Here is a 19953-nt window from a genome sequence, read left to right as displayed (position 1 = left end):
GCTGCCACCTTCCCAGAGCCCCCAAAGTGCCCTGAATTATGGAAGATCTGCTCCTTCCTCTGGCTGGAGAATCTTAGCCAAGGCTGGCAGTTCAGGTGGCTCAGGTGCAGGCTCCCGACCAGTCATCTCTCTTTTCTCCACCACCCACAGGAAGCCATGCTACCACTGCAGGACAATCTAAGGGCCCTGGACAAGAAATTCCTTTTCTCCCTCTGTCTCTCTATGTGGCTGTCTCTGTGTGTATGTTGGTCTTTACTAAGCATTAGCCACTCAGAAGCCTGGGCTTTCAGAAACAGAAGCCCTGAACTTCAGGCAACACAGAGCTCTACTGAAACAAAGGAGTTCAGGGGACCTAGTTGCCATCTTGAAATGGGGAACAGAGCGGCGGGGGGGGGGGGGGGGGAAGTACATCAAGGAAAACACAACACACACACACACAGCCTTACATTATACGGCTATATATAAATGCTTTCCTCAAAGCAATCAAGTTGTTTTCATTTTGAACCACAGAACAAATGTGATCTGTGTTTTAATTTCTTTTGAGCTGAACTGTGCACCAAGATGTTCACCATCACGTTAAAATACTATGTGTAACATAGTGCCTGCCTAGTACATGACAGGTGAGATGGATAGATGGATGAATGGATAAAATAACTCTTTCCTTCCTTACAAGCTATACAACTGTTATGAGGGAAGCCAAGAAACAATTTTTGGATGGCCAGCTACTATAGGACTTACTCTTTTAAACAGATGAAGCCATTGTTAGGGCATAAGCACCAGAGAAGAAAATGTAAACATATTTTTCAATGTAGAAGCATGAGTAAGAATTCTTGCATCAACACATAACAAAATATTAAAAAAAAAACTCCAGAGTAGTTCATTTTTTCTAATCATTTTTATTTAATTTTTCATTTTCAAAACAAGGGCCAACATACGATTAAATACTGACTATCGAATATTAACCATATAGCTCTGGGGAGGCATAACCAGTTTTTTACCTTTAAAATGGAGAAAACAGAAACTACTATTGTTTGTAGGGTTGTTTTAAGAATGAAAAGAGGTAGTATGGGGGCACATGGGTGGCTTAGATGGTTAAGTATCTGCCTTTGGTTCAGGTCATGATCTCAGGGTCTGGGATTGAGCCCCGCATCTGGCTTCCTTCTTAGTGGGTAACCTGCTTCTCCTTCTGCCCTTCCTCCTGCTCATGTGTGTGCGCGCGCTCTCTCTCTCCCTCTCTCTCTCTCTCAATTAAATAAAACTTAATTTGAAAAGAAAAGAATATGGAAGAGCACTTACCAATAATGGCTGGACTACCTTAGACACTCAAAAAATGTTTCAAATTCTCTCTTCTAGCTTGATCTTAAAGGTCATACATATACGTCCACAAAATTTCAAGAAAATAACGAAAACTTTCTATCTTAACAAAAACGTTTGTAGGAAAGAAGGAATTTCCTTGATGTCCAAATCCTATATATTTTTAAATTTTTGTAAGTTGGTCTCTCAAAGTTTGCTATAAACAATAATCTAAGGTACAGTCCCTTGAAGAACCAAACTATGTATTTTTATACTTAGAAATTTCAATTAACCTGTTAAATATCTGAATCATATTTGGAATGTAGGGTGAAACTGAAGGTAGGTAAATGGCCTAAATCTTTCCTACCAGAAATGACTCGGGCCATGTAGGCAGCTTCCCAAACCTATAGAGCATAAAACTTATTTTTTTTAATTTTTTATTTATTTGTGATAGTCACAGAGAGAGAGAGAGAATGAGGCAGAGACACAGGCAGAGGGAGAAGCAGGCTCTATGCACCGGGAGCCCGACATGGGATTCGATCCCGGGTCTCCAGGATCGCGCCCTGGGCCAAAGGCAGGCGCCAAACCACTGCGCCACCCAGGAATCCCTAAAACTTATTTTTTTAACAAGAAAATAGATTAGTTCCAAAGTATTAGAAAATTCTTAAACCTATAAAAAGTTGGGCAGCCCCAGTGGTGCAGTGGTTTGGCGCCACCTGCAGCCAGGGGTGTGATCTGGGGACCCAGGATCAAGTCCCATGTCGGGCTCCCTGCGTGGAGCTTGCTTCTCCCTCTGCCTGTCTCTCTCACTCCTTCTCTCTCTCTCTGTGTCTCTATGAATAAATAAATAAAATATTTTTTAAAAACCTATAAAAAGTTGATTTGCACTTTAAGTATATTTCCCTTTTCTTATTTTAAAATTTAAATATAATTCATAAACTTCTAAAGAACTCACTCACCATTCTAAACAATAAATGTTATCATATATGAATGTGCCTTTAGTAAGATATGCTAACATAATTTACTATAAAAAATAACTTCCTGAACATTTAATTCATTTTGATATAAGTTCATGAAGCCCTAAAAAATTTTAAGTTCATCTCCCACACTTACATAGAAGCCAACTTTTATCATTTATTAAAATTTTTAAAAAATCCTTTCAATACTATATAATCTATCATCTTTCAAATCAGATGAGGTAATTACAGAATTTTATAACTTTCCATGAAAAAATTATTTTCTCTTCAATGTCTATTAATTGGATTTTTAATCTCCTGGGGAGATTTTTTTCTCTGTTATTCATTAACTTAATATGAAGGGATTGCCCAAGCAGAACGAATAGCTGGTCCTCTTGTATTTTTCATTAAAAATATTTCTTTTAGAACCAGCCTCATCTTCAATTTCAGGATCCTTCCCCTTGATGTGTTTAAACCTCATACTGAGCACATTCAGAAAGAAATTAAATGAGGGATAGGAGACCCTCCATTCCTTCCTGGTCTCCATTCTTGATCATATTACCTTGGTATGTAACTTCTCCCACCCTCAGTTGTCCTACCTATAAAGTGAAAGCATTAATTATCTCAGAAGGTCAGGAAGGCAGTCTGATGACAAAAGGGAATAACTGTTATGGAAATCCCTAAAGTTGTTCATTAAAAATTTAGTATAGAAATACAGTGTCACAAAACCAAAAGTAGCAAAAAATTACAGTGGTTCTTCCTGCAGTGCTCTTCAGATCTAACCCCTTCGAGTGCAATACTGTAGAATACTACTTGATCTTAAAAGAGTATTACTATCTAGTATTAGAGCTCTAATAATAAAACACGAATGTGAATGACTTAGTCTATGATACCACCTCATCCATCCTCAATGCTAAATCTACAATTAGAGTAAATGTATTGATTATGACAAAATTCTTAGTAAAAACTATAAAACAAAGTAATGTAAGAAGAGAAAACAATGAAAATGCTTAGAAGACAGAAGTCACTTCTGGTTCACAGCCCATCATCAGTGACTCAAGACACCATTTTCGAGAATAAAGGTTTTATTTTAGGTTAGTATCAACATTTAGTTCTTACTACTCATATCTGAGCAAAGGAATAATATTCTAGTAATAGTATTCTCAAAAATTCTTTATTTGATCATGATTAATCAAGAAACCTAAAATATTATAGTACCTAGTGATTTATAAATATTACAATATTCTAAATATAGAACTCTAGTTCTTCCATCAGGCTTATTCAAAGACCCCAATACTATGTGGCTCAGTTTCACAAATTAAATCTTCATTTCACTAACCATCTCTTCTGGTCTCAAAATTATTTTACACAGTATCCCTCTTAAGACATTTTTTTAAGCTTGTCATTTAAGGTTTCTAGTTTTATTAACCCTCCCAAATATTAGAATAGTTTCTCCTTTCACGGTCAAATTAAAATTTGAGTGAAACTTACTTTCTTGTATTGCATTAAGAATCTCTGAAAAGTCCACATCACTCTTTGGGCCGTCAGGTAGTATTTGCATATCCAGCTGGTAGCCTTGCAAATCCACACCTCCTTCTAAAGAAATGAAAGATATTCATGGAGTTTGCACTGGTTATCAGAGAGCCCAGCATTAGGGTCCCAAAGAGAAGCAATGTCAAAATCTAAAATGAACAGTCAGCTGATTTGCCAATGATCCTCCCTTTTGGAAAAATGACTTTTCAAAAAAAAAATGAGAAACATTACCAGCCATTTGCTCCTTATGGGACCAAAAAGGTTTAATTGTATTTCCAATGTAAAAATAAGGCAATTACTTTATTAAAATACCACACACTTCATACTATTTACTGACGACTTCCTAGGTGAAGAATAAAACATGTTAGCCTCCAGCCAAGGACATTTAACATTCTCAGCTTCATATTGGCGAAAAAGTGACATTCAACAAATATACTTTATATAATCTCTAAAATTATAATAATTCATTCTTAGAAAAGGATTTAATATTCTTGCTATCACAGGAAAAAAGGTATCATTTTTCCCATCACAGTTTTGGACTTCCCTGCTACTTCATTTATTTCTCAGTTACACCAGGACACTTTTATTTATTCTGTGATGTAATTTAACCTCTTATATTTGATTTGTCTGATGTATTTCTGGTGTATTCTAAAGAGGGTTTTTTTTTTTAATGCTGTTCCACACACCTATAGAACATTTAAGGACGTCAAAGTCACCAAGATATCAAAAAGTAGTTTTATCACTACCAATAATAAACCTTTAAATGCTTCTTAAGGGATCCCTGGGTGGCGCAGAGGTTTGGCGCCTGCCTTTGGCCCAGGGCGCAATCCTGGAGACCTGGTGCATGGAGCCTGCTTCTCCCTCTGCCTCTCTCTCTCTCTCTCTCTCTCTCTCTCTCTCTCTCTGTGACTATCATAAATAAATAAAAATTAAAAAAAAAGAATGTTTAAAAAAATAAATAAATGCGTCTTAATATAGTCACTAAGAACATTTCCAATTCTGAGGAGTCTGGAAAGGCTAAAAAGCCAGTGCTAAAATAAAAAGATGGCCTAATGAATAGAGTGGGGCATGCCCTAGCTTTTAATGTTTTTGTAGAAATAATTATTTCATAAGCCCAGAAATTATTCTTAGCCTTGAATAAATTTCAGTTACATCCCTAAAACTCAAAAGAATATGACACAGTCACTATCATATAAGAATACTGATTCAAGAAGGGACATGGACACAAGTAACCTAATATAATAGAAAGTGAAGCTTCAGAAGGGCAGGAACTTTTACCTGCATGCACCTAATACCTAGAACAGTACCTAACCCTGAGTAGGCCCTCAACAAATGTAGGCTGAATGAATGACTACAGCTACGTGATAATTATAAAACAACGGCCCATGGAGCTTCAAGGAAAGCTATAAGCCCAGATTCTGGAGTCCTGCAAACCAGCATTGAAATTCTTATTAGAAAACACTGAATCTCTCTAAATCTTGGTTTCCTCCTCTATAAAATAGGGGTGATAATAATAGTCTCACAGAATAGCCATGAAGACTAAATGAGATAATGCATGAGAAGCTCTTAGCTGTCAAATGCTCAGTGCTCAGTAAATGGAAGCCATTACTATTCATCCATACTAATGTATTAAAGGAACATTGACATTTATATAGAAACCAGCTACTGAATAATGAGAAGGAAACCACAAGTCTGTTCTTTGGGACACCAGCATGCATTTCAGTGACTGTCAAGCACTGCAGGCACAGTGAACTTCTTAAATGCATGCACGTGGTGAAATTAACTGTTGAGACTAAGCTTCTCAACAGGAATTAAAATGGGTTATTTGGTTTTTCCCTCAGAATAAGTAGGGAGAAGTTCTGCTGCTTCTCAACCTCTGCTATGGGTAGCTGCCTTTGTTCTGTTCAATAACCAAAGACCTCATAATAGCAAAGACAAAAGATAAATAAGAATATTCAATACCACCTAAAGGCTGGCTCTGGGCTATGCACTCTATCATCTCATTTAGTCTCTACTTTTGAAAAGAAGGTGCCACAAGAAAGAATAATTTGTCCAAAGTCACACATATACTCAGTTGTAAAGATGCAACATCAATCTGGGCTCCTGCCAGTCTTAAATACCCCCCATATCAAAGCAGTTACAAATACAGGCTGTTAGAAATAAGAGAAATGGATTTACCAATAGTCCCATGTTCTAGTGCTTCAGACATGGACAAATATTATTATATAAACCAAAAAGCAAATGACTTGCTAAATAGACTAATAAATAGGAGCCCAACTTATTTATCTTTGTTTGTCTTGGTCAGGAGCTCATAAATTCACACAGAAGTAGTTTTGATTAATAACTACAATTCTTAATAACCAAAATTCTACAAATTTTTAACAATTGTTTTTTGTTAGAGAACAGTATAGGAGTGTAAGAAGGCACAAAAGCAGCAACATAAAGGAGGTATTCAGGTCAATATAGTCTGCCTTTAAAGAATATTTAATGCTTAAGATATAATGAAAATGTGGGGAAATGGATATAAGGATACAGATAAATTTGTCCTAAGTATATATTTTTTTAAAAAAAACATCATTTTATATGACTAGAAAAAAAGACAGGAAGAAAACAGTCCAAATGGATACGCAGGTTATTTCTCACCTATAAAATTATGGGTATATTTTGCTTTATTCTTTATCTTCTCCATGTTTTTTACAATAAACATAAAATATTGTTATAATTTCAAAGTCATTGAAAATTCAGATTGTGGCAGTGGAGAACATTAATATTTGGAGTTCAGGATTCAAGACTTAAAGACTACAGATGTTAAGCCAGTAAGGGATTAATTTAACATAAAATTTTCTAAATCAATGCAATTCTTAAAATATAGAAGTTAAAGAGCTCCAAAGTCCAGGATGCAACAGTATTTATGGTAAACTGTGAAATCACATTTAGATTCCCTAAAATATAAGGTGTTTTCCTTCCTCTGCTCTAGAAGAAATATGAAACACACTTTCATAAAATGCAATATAAGGGGTATGGAACTTCTGGCAGGAAGTCATTCATTAAAGTCCAACATGACAAAGTAGGGGATGTTGTAATACAAGGACTTCTGTAAACTTTCCTAAATAGAAAGTGATCACTTCTGCAAGGACATTTTCAAATGAATCCTTCAAGGTGACAATCTTTACCTTTAGCACATACTGCCCAGTGAACAAGACAAAATACTTCAATACAAAAGTTCTATGTCTACTTTGAACTTCTAATATTTATTTGTTAGTTCGATAGTTTTGATGTGATTTCTAAAAAGTTGAAAATCAAAGCTCTCTCTACAGTCATAGGTGCCGAAGACTTTGAGTCAAAACACAAAGCTTTTTGCAGAGGCAAGATGGTGAAAAGGTCATGGTTTCAAACTGATGAAGATTTAAAATAAAATACACCTTCACTGGGCCTCAGTAATTGCCGTGCAACCTAATGTAATCCCAAGGAAACTAAACCAGTAAGGTTTTGTTTTTTTTTTTTTTTACCAGTAAGTTATATTAAAGAGAGAAACTGAAAACAGTCCTGAAGATGTGGAGAACATAATGAACAATTTTAAAAATCAAAAATAGCCAAAAATTTGTGTTATTTCCAAAACTGCTTTGAGCTTTTCTCATACTCGATTGAGTGATTATACTCAAATCTTAATTGTGATTTTGTTGTGTGAAAGTTGAAAGTAGTTTCAATTAAAAGTAACCTCGATAACTGCTTACATTTAATAAAAGATCTTCAGCTGAGCAAACAATATGTTAAAAATTCATTTTATTTATTTTTTTTAATTCATTTTAGATGTGTAACTGGCTTACACAGATTTAGCTAAATGTTTATATACAAAATGAACCAAAAAAAGAAAAAAAACAATCTCTAAACAGGAGTCTCGATTAGCACAAATGTCAGTGCCTCTCCCATTCTATCTCTGTCTATAGAAATCCCTTTTTACTTTTAAGGCTCATCCTAAATGCTCCACTTCAGGAAGCATTACTTGATCCTAACAAGCAAACACCATTTTCTACCATTTTTTTTGAAATTCTGTAGCTACCTATATTTTATCTTTTCTATGGCATACGTTTTCCATCAAAAATAAGGTAGGAAAAGTACCGAGTACAGACACAGACAACACGTGAGCTCCTATTTCTTCCCATCTAGATTTCTTCATCTCTAGCACCATCAACTAGACTGTAACAAAATGGAGGCCTGGGACCAAACTGCAGCTACATTTTTATCTCTTACAGAATCTAGATGAAGGCCTTTGAACAATTAAATTAGACAATTAAGGGCAGACCGGGTAGCTCAGCGGTTTAGTGCTGCCTTCAGCCCAGGGTGTGGTCCTGGAGACCCGGGATCAAGTCCCCACATCAGGCTCCCTGAATGGAATGGAGCCTGCTTCTCCTTCTGCCTGTGTCTGTGCCCACCCCCCTCTCTCTCATAAATAAAAAAAAATTAAATCTTAAAAAAAAATAAATTAGACAATTAAGCTCTTATACTGCAATTCCATGTTACTAGTAACAGTAGCTACAGACTGAGAAAACATCCCAGTTTTCTTTTGTAGTGCATCATTTTAAGGCAGCTTGATAAGTTGCCTATAAACTATGAGAGACATATTCTAGATCATACATTTAGTTTTTTGTGAATTCTTCTCAAATCTTGTCAAATAATAAAGGAAACACTGAGGTACCAACATCTCAAAGCTTATAATGAAAGTCAATAGTTGAGTTGTAAACCTTATCCCTTTCTCAACCCCAAATCTATTCCCTTAGCACAAATACTCACCAGAATTTGTTTTTACTTCTTTTGGCTATTTCCATGTAGGTGTTCCATTGTCTTGATCAATTTTATATATTACTTATTATTTCCTGCTCTAAGACCATATAAGTTATATTACTGTCACTTCCTCTAGTCCTCCACTCACCCCTCCAATCACTATTATTGTTATATTGCCTTAGTTTAATAACTTTAAATGACTTAAAATTCAATTTCTTGTTCAAATATAGATAGATCTTATATTTGCAAATTAACATAAAGTGGTATAAAAAGCAGATTCTGACATTACATTGACCTAAATTTGAATTCCATTTTTATGTGGCCCTGAGCCATTAAATAATGAGCCTCATTTTTCTTATTTATAAAATGGAAAGGATGAAATTTTTGAGAGGCTCCATTAAAAATTATGGGAAACAGTTTACATATATGCAAATATGGCTCATAGTGTTAGATCATTAGGTGATGATCTATTTTCTGTCTCATCTATCTAGTTTTAGAGGACATATGCCATCTCTGCAAAATGAAGGCCAATTCCAAGTTGAGGGTCTAGACTAAATAAAAACAATGCTTTAAAAAATTCTGTAATTGAATTTGGAATAGTTATTTCACGTTGAAACAGAAATAAAGAGAAGTGTGACAAGTCAAATCTTACCCTTTACCATGCAACAAAAAGGATGGGGAACTCTATAAAGTAGGCTAAAGGGGACAATGGTATTTTCTGTCATTTCCTCATAATTAATGATGCTTGATCTGAGCATCTGTCTATTATGTATTTATATTCTGCAAATAAAAATTGGCAATTCCTGTCCTGAGAGAAATTTTTAATACAAATTGTCAAATGCAACACTTTTACAGAATGGAAACAGTGATATATCAAAACTTGATATAAATATCTAAAATAAATCCTCACATGTAATATTTTTGAACTTAATAGACTGCAAAAAAAACACATCATTTTTGTAATTTAGAGTTTGTTTTCAATTCCTGATAGTGAATTCAGTGTTTATGACAGTGCTAAGATGAAGAACGGTATTAAGAAGGGGAAGAGGTACATATTGTCTTCTTTACAAACATTCCCTGCACTAGACAGCATTCAAGATATATCTTTTAAGAAGGAAGAAAATAAATTCAGTTCTTCTCAGGGATCTGAAATTGGAAACTCTAGATTCACATGTGGGATCTTCCACTGGTTTTAGAAAAACTTTCCATCTCTGTGTCTTAACTTCATTTACAGTGCTTACCAAAAATCTATTTAGCATGCCATAAGCTAAAAAGGCTTTGCAACAGAGGATGCTTTGTAAGTGCTATTGGAAAAAGACACAGGAATTGTTCATATTAGTGTTGCATCACTATGAATCTAGTGACATTGCAAGATCATTCTCTTACAAAAGAAAGCTCAGCATTAGAAGAAATCAACAGACTACTTCACCCACACCAGTCACTGTAAAAGCTAAAGACATTCCTTCAAATGATTAACATTGAGTAGTTCTATGGACTCCATTCTGGACAGAGTCCTGACTGGAGAACCACATTTGGCCTAATAGGGGTAGATGTTTTTCAGTTCTAAAATGGAAAAAAATCATTCCAGTGCTTCAGCCAGTAATGTCTGACTTTCAACAAAATTGTTTCCATGTTTCTCAGGATTGTCAAGACAGTAAACTCCTAAATTATAATGCATCCTTGTACTAGAAGTTCCAAAGTGGGCTTGGAAATCAGAGCTTCAAATCTCCAAAAGGCAGGAAGGATTTATGAGTCCTGCAGGCAGGGCTCCGTTGGGGGCAGAGCGAGGTGGTCTTCCAATTTTCCAGCTGTTGAGTTCTGTTGCTATGATGACAGGCATTCTTGCAGAGGAAGGGAAGAGAAAAACTCAGGATCAGGAGGAGTTGTGGATTAGAAACCATGAGACCTTTAGCATTACTATATTAGTTTATTCTCTTAACTTGCATGAGAAATCTACAGAAGAGCTTGAGATGAATGTACCAAGAGTATGGCCTTGCAAGACAACAGGAGTGCTATGGTTCTGTCCATTTTGAACATCACCCTCACCTCTAAGGAAATTAAGCAGTAGAAGCTTACTATTAATATTAACTATCTACTACAATTAAGGGCTTGGGTTGGGGTTAGGTCACTTGTTATATGATCTTGAGTTACATTGTTATTTAAATCTCTCCAAGCTTCTTAAATATAAAATTTTTGAAAAACCTTGGGCAGAAGATAGAGTCTTATGTTCCACAAAACACAATCTTTGTTCCAGAAATCAATCATTTGGTTTTTTTCTTGTGGCTGCCTATCTTACAGCTTTCCTTCATTCATTTTGTGCGCTCAAATGGTTATGAGAGATTCTTCAAAAAATTCTCTCTACATGTATCACATAAGTTGAAATATGTGCATAGGTCCCTCAGCAAAGGGAAAAGAAAATGCAAATATCTAAGCGAAGAATTTGATATATATTTTTAGAAAACACAATTTTGTTATTCAGCAAATGAGAGCAAGGAGCACAGATACCAATGCCCAAAATAACTTGTTTTCCTAAGCACCCCATATTTACTAAACTCACATCACACATTAAAAAAAAAAAACACTTAAAGAGGAAGAGATTCAAATGAAGGATGATTAGTGTTATTTCCAAATCACACCACTGACTGTTCTGAAAGACACAGCATTCACCTTCAACGCAATGAGAAATAAAACAAAAGTCCAAAGTAACTCCTATAAGTTTTCTACCACATAATTTCAAAGCCATGAGGAAGCTCTTATCTTCCAGTCACATGAAAAATCCATTTCACAAATAGAACAATTATGTAATTTCACCCAGCTTCAGATCTATTCAGGAAGAGTAGCCAGGTTCTTTAGGTTCAACTTCAGCCATAATTCTCAATGTTTGTTTACAGATAAAGTGATGAGAAAAACAAAATTTCACATTAAACTAATTCTCATCTTCAAGGGGAAAAAAAAATGACAGAGCTGGAAAAAAAAAAAAAACCCCACACTTGTAAGAAATTAAAGACATAGGTCTTAGGGTGTACCAATTACTAATTTTGTACTTTTGGGTAGCAATTTCATTTCCTGAGCCATAGTAAAATAGGAGTAATTCTACCTCATGGAATGCTGGAAGAACTAAGTGAGGTATAGGAGAAATATTCGTGAAAGCCCTTTGGAAACAATGAAGCATCATTCAATGTGATGTGGCTATATCATAATTATTATTGTTATAAAGAATGGCCATCCATTTGCTTTTTCCTTACTTTTTCCTCCTAAACCATTAGTTGAATCTCAACTTTCATTTTGACAGAACTAGAGATAAGTCAGACTTTGCTTGGCTTCTTAAGAAAAACACGAGTCTTTCATTTTTTTTAAAATATTTTATTTATTTATTCATGACAGACGGACAGAGAGAGAGAGAGTGACAGAGACAGAGACAGAGACACATGCAGAGAGAGAAGCAGGCTCCCCAGAGGAGACTGCGGAACTCAATCCCGGGTCCCCAGGATCACAACCAAAGCAGAAGGCAGACGCTCAACCTCTGAGCCCCCCAGGACTCCTGACACAAGTCTTTCTCGGCTTTTCAAAAAAATCTCTCCCTCCCTGCTCCTTATCTCTCCCTGTCCTCCTCCCCATAGTTCCTGGGACTGCTGTTTAAGACATGTAAGAGAACATGAAAGGCACCTGCTGAGTTCTGTTTCTTAATTTGAGACCAGATCTTGACATGAGGGCCAGAAAGCAATTGCTAAAACTCAGGGAAATGGGAATGTGTTTCATAATATTGGAACTAGAAAAAGGAAGGATTGAAACAAAACAAAAAAAAAAAAAAAAAAAAAAAAACGAAAACAAAAAAACAAACAAAAACAAAGCCCTAACGCTGAGTACAACAAAAAAGAAGCTACAAAGTTAGAGCATCGCTTTTATAGGTTTTTCCGGTGGAATCTGACTGGTCCCCTCTTCAGTGTGGTCCTCTTATGCTAAGGTCTGAACTAGTATAGGGCTGGTAATTTAAATTTTTCCAAGGCTTTGTTATCCTAAGTTGCTAGAAATATATTGCCACCAAGTTGTTTGAAGAAGGAGGTAACATCAGCACACTGAGTGAATCAGACTACCTGATGTGGAATCCTTCCTCCATCATTTACTGGATGTATGTCCTTGGGCAAGGTATTTACCTTCTCTGTGTGTTAGTTTCCCCAGCCATGGAATAAGGATAACAACGTGAGATTATTAGGAGAATTAAATGAGACAAGGAATGCAAGCAGCTTAACAGTTCTTGAGGTTGACAGTATGGTTGAGACCTTAACAAATTGTAGTTGCAATTTTATTTACGTCAAACACTTAATACCTCTGTATACAGACAGAACTACAGACATTCTAGCTTCACTGGAAAAAACAAAATCCTCACATTTCTCTTGTGATATCAAGTTGTCCCAGGATTTATTTAGATACCATCTATACATAAGGGAAAAATAATCATGCATGAAGGGCTGCTCGGATTTTAAAATTAAAAGATAAAAGGAATTGTGTTAGAAGTTATTTGGGAAAACCATGAAATGTATCAGTAAAAACACCATTTTACAAACTCTAAAAGACTAATTCTGGGCTTGATGTATTCCCCTGGGACTGTATGATAGGCCAAATAGATAAAGGAAAAGCAATAGAGGAAATATTTTAGATTGCATAGGCTTGTAATTCTATTTTATATGGCACAGTCACTAAACTGAAATGATATGATCTATATCCAGTAAGTTTTACAGTTTCAAATTCAAAAAATTGCAATCAATGCTTCAGTTTACTCTGCTCTTAACCCTCATAGTCCCAAGCCTGGTGCTATTTAATACTTCTATCATTAGCCTATAAAGGGGAATAGAAAATAAAACTCATTAATTATGAGTGGCTAAAAGATAAGGTCAAATTGAAATCAACACACAAGAGAAACGTCTGAAACAATGAGAAGAAAAATGAAACCACACAAACACGAGACAAAGTTAAACAGCTCATGTGTCAGTACAGCACAGTAAAAACATCATCCCAGCACAAATTAACAGGGAAAACTGCTCTGTGGTACAGTGACTGAGCAAGAAAGGGTTCTGGGTGGGGGGGGGGGGTGGAAAGGGAGGTGGGCAGAGGGTGGGGGTGACTGGGTGATGGGCACCAAGGGGGGCACTTGATGGGATGAGCACTGGGTGTTATTCTATATGTTGGCAAATTGAACACCAATAAAAATAAATTTATATATTAAAAAAAAAGAAAGGGTTCTGGGACATATTCACTTACAGGCTTCTGAATTTTGTCTGTGATGGTGAAAACAAAAGTGATCACTATCTATTTATTACTGTGCACCTACTATGTGCCAAGGGTCATACTGAGCATTTTACATTAATGAATTTATTAGCTTGTCCTAACAATGCTGTATAGAGTTGCCAGACATAGTAGTACATAAAAATAGAGTACCCAGCTAAATTTTAATTTCAAATAAACAATTTTTTATTATAAATGTGTCCCAAGCAATATTGGGAAATACACCAAAGAGCCTTTGCTGTTTATTTGAAATTTATCCGTGAGTGCTGTATTTCATCTGGCAACTCTAACACCATGAAACAGGCATTATTATCCTCCTTTTGCTGCTGAGAAAAGTGAGATTTATAGAAGTTAAGTGGTTTGCCCAAGTCTGCATAGCCAGCAGGTAACATATCTGGGTTCAAAATCTCTAACAAAGCTTGATTCATAACCAGTACAATGCACTGTCTCTGTTACTATGTTCTCTCCTACATATGAGTGGCCATCCCTCCATCTGCCTGTTGATATTCTGGTTGACCTTCAAAGTCCAATTTGTAGACTATATAACCTTGTGAATCATTCTTAAATTTTTCCCACTAAGAATATTCCCTTAACTGTATTTATATCTTTGTTCCAGCTTTTAAAACCGCTTGACTTCTATTACAGCAGATTGTGTATGAGTCTATGTAGTGGACATTTTTCTATGTACATTTCTCTTTTCTAATATCCTCTTTATTTCTTTTTGGGGCAATGTCTTTTCCTTGCTATATGTAGCCCAGGTGGGAGGAGAAATTAAGGGGTGCTACAATCCAATTACAACAGCTGAAGGGAGAAGTCTTCTGTTCTATCTTTTCTTTTATCACCACCTACCCAGTCAAGGGAAAGGTATGTGCCCAATAAGACTGTCTCTCCCAAGTCTTTAAAACTTGAGCTAAATAATGCAAAACTAAGACAAATGGTAAGGGTTCATTCATTTGAGATAATCACATAATTCATTTTGGTTTCTGCTCCTTTTCCAAGGCGGGTTCCATCCATAGGCTTTCCATCCATATCCTCCAGATTTAAATTCCTGATTTGCTTGGATTAAATACTTAGTTTCAGTTGTTTATAAGCAAAGAACCCTGACTGATTATCTCTTTGGACATGACTGTAAGCTCCCTAAGGTCCATGTGTAATAGAGTTCTACACCATTCTAGTCCCAAGGAATTATCTTCCAAATAAATATTTGTTTGTACGTAGTAGGGACTCAGAAAAAATTGTAAACTCAAAGGGGGATAAATGAATTGAAGTTGTACAGGGCTAATGTCATAGAAGATCAAGAAGACTTTCGTTTTTTCTTTTTGTACTTCACAACCAGTCTGAGTGAGCTTTTAGAAAGCACTTTAAGAATTGGGATTATTAACTTTGTAAAAAGCAGATGGATCACTTAATAGGCCTCAATATTACTAAAATATCCATGATGTTTCTAAGATCTATGACTCACTACAAATAAGTTTGAGAGCTCTTTTATAATTTCCCAACAGAGAGCTATGATGCATTAGTGTAAGTATACTAAAAATAAAAGGATGTAACTGAAGTCACATCTATCTTGAAGAATAGTTTTAAATATACATATTTTATAACAGGCTTTTAATTATAATTTGTTTAATATAATTTTTAATTGTAATTCTGTGCCAAATAATTGCCTTTATTTGTATTTTCTACCATTAACCAATACAAGTAGGGTTCAATATCTATGATAAAATTACGGATAAACATAGTGATATGTTAAGGTGAGATCAGTGACTTGAGATATGCTAAATTATATCACACTGACATTACACCATGAGCAAATACCTTAACATTTCTTTAAATTTTTATTACATTGATGTCAGTGTAGGATGTCAAGTAAACACTGACTTGACTCTACCTGGGTCAGACATGAACAGAATACTCTATGTAATTCTGGGCACTGTACATTCAAAGAGGCAGAAATTGAATAAAATGCTTTCTAACAGCAGAGTGGGTAGGATAGTAAACAATCTGAACACCACATCACTGAAGGAAGCACTGAGGAAACTAGGAAATGTGTCAGTTGGCAAATAGCTCAAGATGAGTTTTTAAAAATTTTTTTTAATTTTTATTTATTTATGATAGTCACAGAGAGAGAGAGAGGCAGAGACACAGGCAGAGGGAGAAGCAGGCTCCATGCACCGGGAGCCCAACGTGGGATTCGATCCCGGGTCTCCAGGATCGCGCCCTGGGCCAAAGGCAGGCGCTAAACCGCTGCGCCACCCAGGGATCCCTCAAGATGAGTTTTTAAAGGAACATCATTTGAAAGAATTAGATTTAGTCTGTGTAACTTCAGAATGCAAACCTATACCCAATGGGTAGAATAGATTTCGACAAACAGCAAATAATCATTTAGTAAACCTTTTCTGAATAAAGCATGGGGTTAGTGGAGATGGAAAACATGAAGATAAATGGAATACAATTCCTGCCTTCCAGGAGAATGATGAAATCTAAAAAAACATATGGACTTTGATTAGGCTTCCAAATTCTGTAGAAGTACTAGGAAGTGGGAGACCAATTCTGACTAGTGAGATCTAGGAAGGCTTTTGAGAGGATATGGAATTGGGTTATGTTTTGAGAAATGAGATGGGATAGGTAGAGATTTACTGGGGCAAAGGGCATTTCCAAAAGTGAGAGGAGCTTATTTGAGAAATAGTGAAGAGCTATAGATGGTTATAGTAGAATAAGGCAGGCTGTGGTACAAAAGATAAGCCAGGAATCATAGAGAGAGGTTAAACTGCAGAGGGTTTGAAAAGCTGGACCCCCAAGCTTGCACTTTCTTCTGGAGAGTCATAAAGATTATTAAGTAGAGAAGGGATAGTATTACTGGTCTTCTTTGGTGGAACACTTGGGGATGGTCCAGAAAAATAAAGAAAGCTGTGGAAGGCAATTGTCCAAATCTCCCTTCCACTGGGCCCTACAGAATATTCCTCTTGTCATCAGTCTTTCCTCAGACTGTTCCCTTTATCATCTTGCTCTCATGAAAGCCTGGCTCTTCCAGAGCTCAATGCTTCCCTGTGGCTCTTTCCCATGGTACTATTTTTCTCCCATTGTCTTGACACCAACAGACCTGGAGAGGAGGAGGTATCTTCCTTGTGTCTTAATGTCACCTTCAGACCACTGGTCTTCCCTCTTCCCTAAACATCCCGGGTCTTGAATCTCAGGTTGTTATGTCACCTTCAGTCCTTCATCTGCATTTTCTTGCTGCCTCCAGGTCATGCTCTCTCATTTCTAGGTGAGGACAAGTCCTAGCTTATTATCCCTCTTCCAAACACTATTCAATTCTGATAGTTTCAATATATATATAGACAATCTTTCCCAAACCCTGGCCTCTCAGTCCCTGAGAATTGTTTCCTCCAATGGTCTTGCCCTCCACACTATTAAAGCCACACATTTCATACCCTAGTCTAGACCTTGCCATTACTAATAACAGCAAACTCCCCCATAATATCAATGCCAGGCATTCCACTCACTCTCTTATAACCACTTCTTAACTTTCTAGCTCTTCTTCTCCCTACCTTAAACTTGACACCCTTTCAACCCCTCTGGAACCTTCCACCAATTATCCTATCAATTTCCCACTGCTCCTCATTCCCTTATCAGCTTCATGCCCCTCTTTACCAAGTTTGAATCACATAACAAATTATTATCATTCCCTCTCATGCACCTTTGATTGTTTCTCTCTTTCCCTAATTCCTTGGGAAAACCACAACCCTGACTAAAATGTAATTGTCCATCTATTCTATGTCTTCATGGATATGCCTAAACAAAGTTAAAGAAAAACACACAACAGTGATGACCTGTCCTACTTCAATTTCATGACCATGAATCTCAGACAGCCCTTTAATGTGGGCTGGCTGGCAATCATATTTCCCCTGTCCATACCATCTATCATTATAACATGTCCCTCTCTAAACAAGGCTTTCTTCTCTTTCTCAGTGATGACCTTGCTCCCCATATTACAGATAAAGCTGACACAGTAGGAAAGAACTTTTTAGACCCTCATCACACTGCCAACAGCCACACATACTCTCCCTGCCCATCTGTAATCATAGATAATTTATTCATAATTCTATTGTGCATAGCTCTCCTCTCTGACACCCACATCATGAATTCTCCCCTCTTCTGAACATCATAAATTATCTGCTGAAGATATGCTATTTTGAAAAAACAAAATTATCCTTGACTTTACTTCTTCTCCAGGCAGGCAGGGCCTTATTTTCTTCACTAGCCTTCATAGCAAAATTGCTTTTAAAAAGTTGTCTATATTCACAATATCTAATTCATATCTTCCATTTTCTCCTAAGCCCATTTTAATCAAGGTTTCATCCCCACCACTTCACCAAAACTGTTCTTATCAAAATCACCATTGATCATCACTTTACTAAAATCAATGGCCAACTCTTAGCTCTCATCCTACTTGACGTTCAGCAACATTTAACCTCTCTTCTTGATAAACTTTGCTTCCAAAACATGTAATTTCTAGTTTCTCAACATCCCTGATGGTCATTATTTCCTGATCTTCATTCTCTCCTACCTTTACTATCAGAGTCACCTAGATTCCAGTCCTTAATCCTTTTTCCTTCTCCATCTTTACTTCTTCCATCTGTCATCTCTTTTTATCACATGGCTTTAAAGACCATTTATATGTCAACAACAGTTGATTTTATATATCTTTCTCAAAATAATCTCTCCAACTCCAGACATGCTTATTTCACCAGCCACAGGATCTCACCAGTTCTTGTTATTATCATGTCCACAATTGGACTTCTGATCTTGACCCCACTTCTTCCCTAAACCCCACCAAATCTGCCTCCCCTGCAGCCCTCTCATAACAGTTGATACCAATCCAATTTACTTAGGCCAAAAATCTCAGAACCATCCTTAGCTCTCCTTTCTCTCTTACCCGACATCCAATTCACTAGGAAATCCTGATGGTCCAACTTTAAAATACTTCCAGAATCCAAATTCTCACCACCATTTCTGCCACTCCTAGTTAGAGCTACTATCATCCCTTTTACCAGACTGTTATGATGGCCTCCAATCTGACCTTTCTCCTTTCACCCGCTCCTTATATAATGTATTCTCACATAGTTGCCAAAGTGGTCCTCTTAAAATATAAGTCACATCAGGGTTCCTGGGTGGCTCAGTCAGTTAAGCATCCCACTCTTGATTTTGACTCAGGTCATGATCTCAGGGTCCCAAGATCAAGCCCTACATTGGATTCTGTGCTCAGCGGGAAATCTGCTTGATGATTCTCTCTCCCTTTCCCCTTACCTGCTCTTGTGCTCTCAACACTCTCTCTCTGGAATAAATAAATCTTGGAAAAAAAGTCAGATCATGAGATTCTTCTGCTCAAACACCTGTAAGAATTCCCATTTTGCAAAGAGCTCTAAGTCTTTATAATGCCCTACAAAGCCCTGCTTCATCTGATCTATCTAGGTTGGTTTTCCCCCTCACTCCAGGCTCCGGGGTCTCCATGCTGTTCCTCAAACTTCTAGACTCACTCCTCATTTGCTGATGTTTCCCAAATACTTAAAGAGTGCCTGGTAATCTAAAAGGCCTTCAATAAACATTTGTCAAAAGAAAGTCAGGTAGAACAATTAGAAAGCTATTGTAATTTGTCAATGATATCCCAATAAAACTGGGAAAAAATGTAAAATAAAGCTATTGTAGTAGCCTGAAAAACAGCTAATGAAGGTTCAGTTTGATCCTACCTTGCAAATTGAAAGTGCAAAGATAAACAATCCAGAATCCCTGTCCTTGAAGACCTTATGGTGGAGAGGTAAGTAATTTCAAAATGTTAAAAGATAATGGAACAAAACCAGGGAATCCTAGAGGGAGCAGCATGAACAAAGGTTAGGAGACGTGAAATAGGATCATGTGTTGGAGAACTGAAAGCAAGTAAGTCAGATTAGATGCGATGATCTGGTTGATATGACTACTTGGCTAGACTACAGTCCCCCATTACTCAATGAACATTCTATATTCCTGTGAAGATGTTTTGTAGATATAATTAGTCTATAATCAGTTGCTTTCAGTAAAAAAGGTTATCCTAAATAATCTGAGCAGGACT

At 36.5% G+C, this 19953-nt stretch overlaps 1 protein-coding gene across 10 annotated transcripts in view; it reads right to left on the bottom strand.

The window, feature by feature from the left end:
- The window catches only part of ANO4 (anoctamin 4), a 404339-nt gene that overhangs the window by 206872 nt on the left and 177514 nt on the right, over positions 1–19953 (bottom strand). For 9 of the 10 annotated variants that reach the window (XR_007402264.1, XM_035699361.2, XM_035699362.2 and 6 more), the window contains one exon: positions 3741–3845. The exons of the other annotated variant lie outside the window; for it this stretch is intronic. Coding sequence is in view for 8 of the 9 variants with exons in the window: in XM_035699361.2 (XP_035555254.1) it covers positions 3741–3845 (105 nt within the window). In the remaining variant the exon portion in view is untranslated. The remainder of the gene's footprint in view (positions 1–3740; positions 3846–19953) is intronic. 10 annotated transcript variants of the gene reach the window in all.

Source organism: Canis lupus, chromosome 15 (assembly GCF_003254725.2).
Source record: "Canis lupus dingo isolate Sandy chromosome 15, ASM325472v2, whole genome shotgun sequence".
NCBI classification, from domain to species: domain Eukaryota; kingdom Metazoa; phylum Chordata; class Mammalia; order Carnivora; family Canidae; genus Canis; species Canis lupus.
Note: the sequence above shows the minus strand (reverse complement) of the source record. Positions and strands in the feature narration are given on the sequence as shown.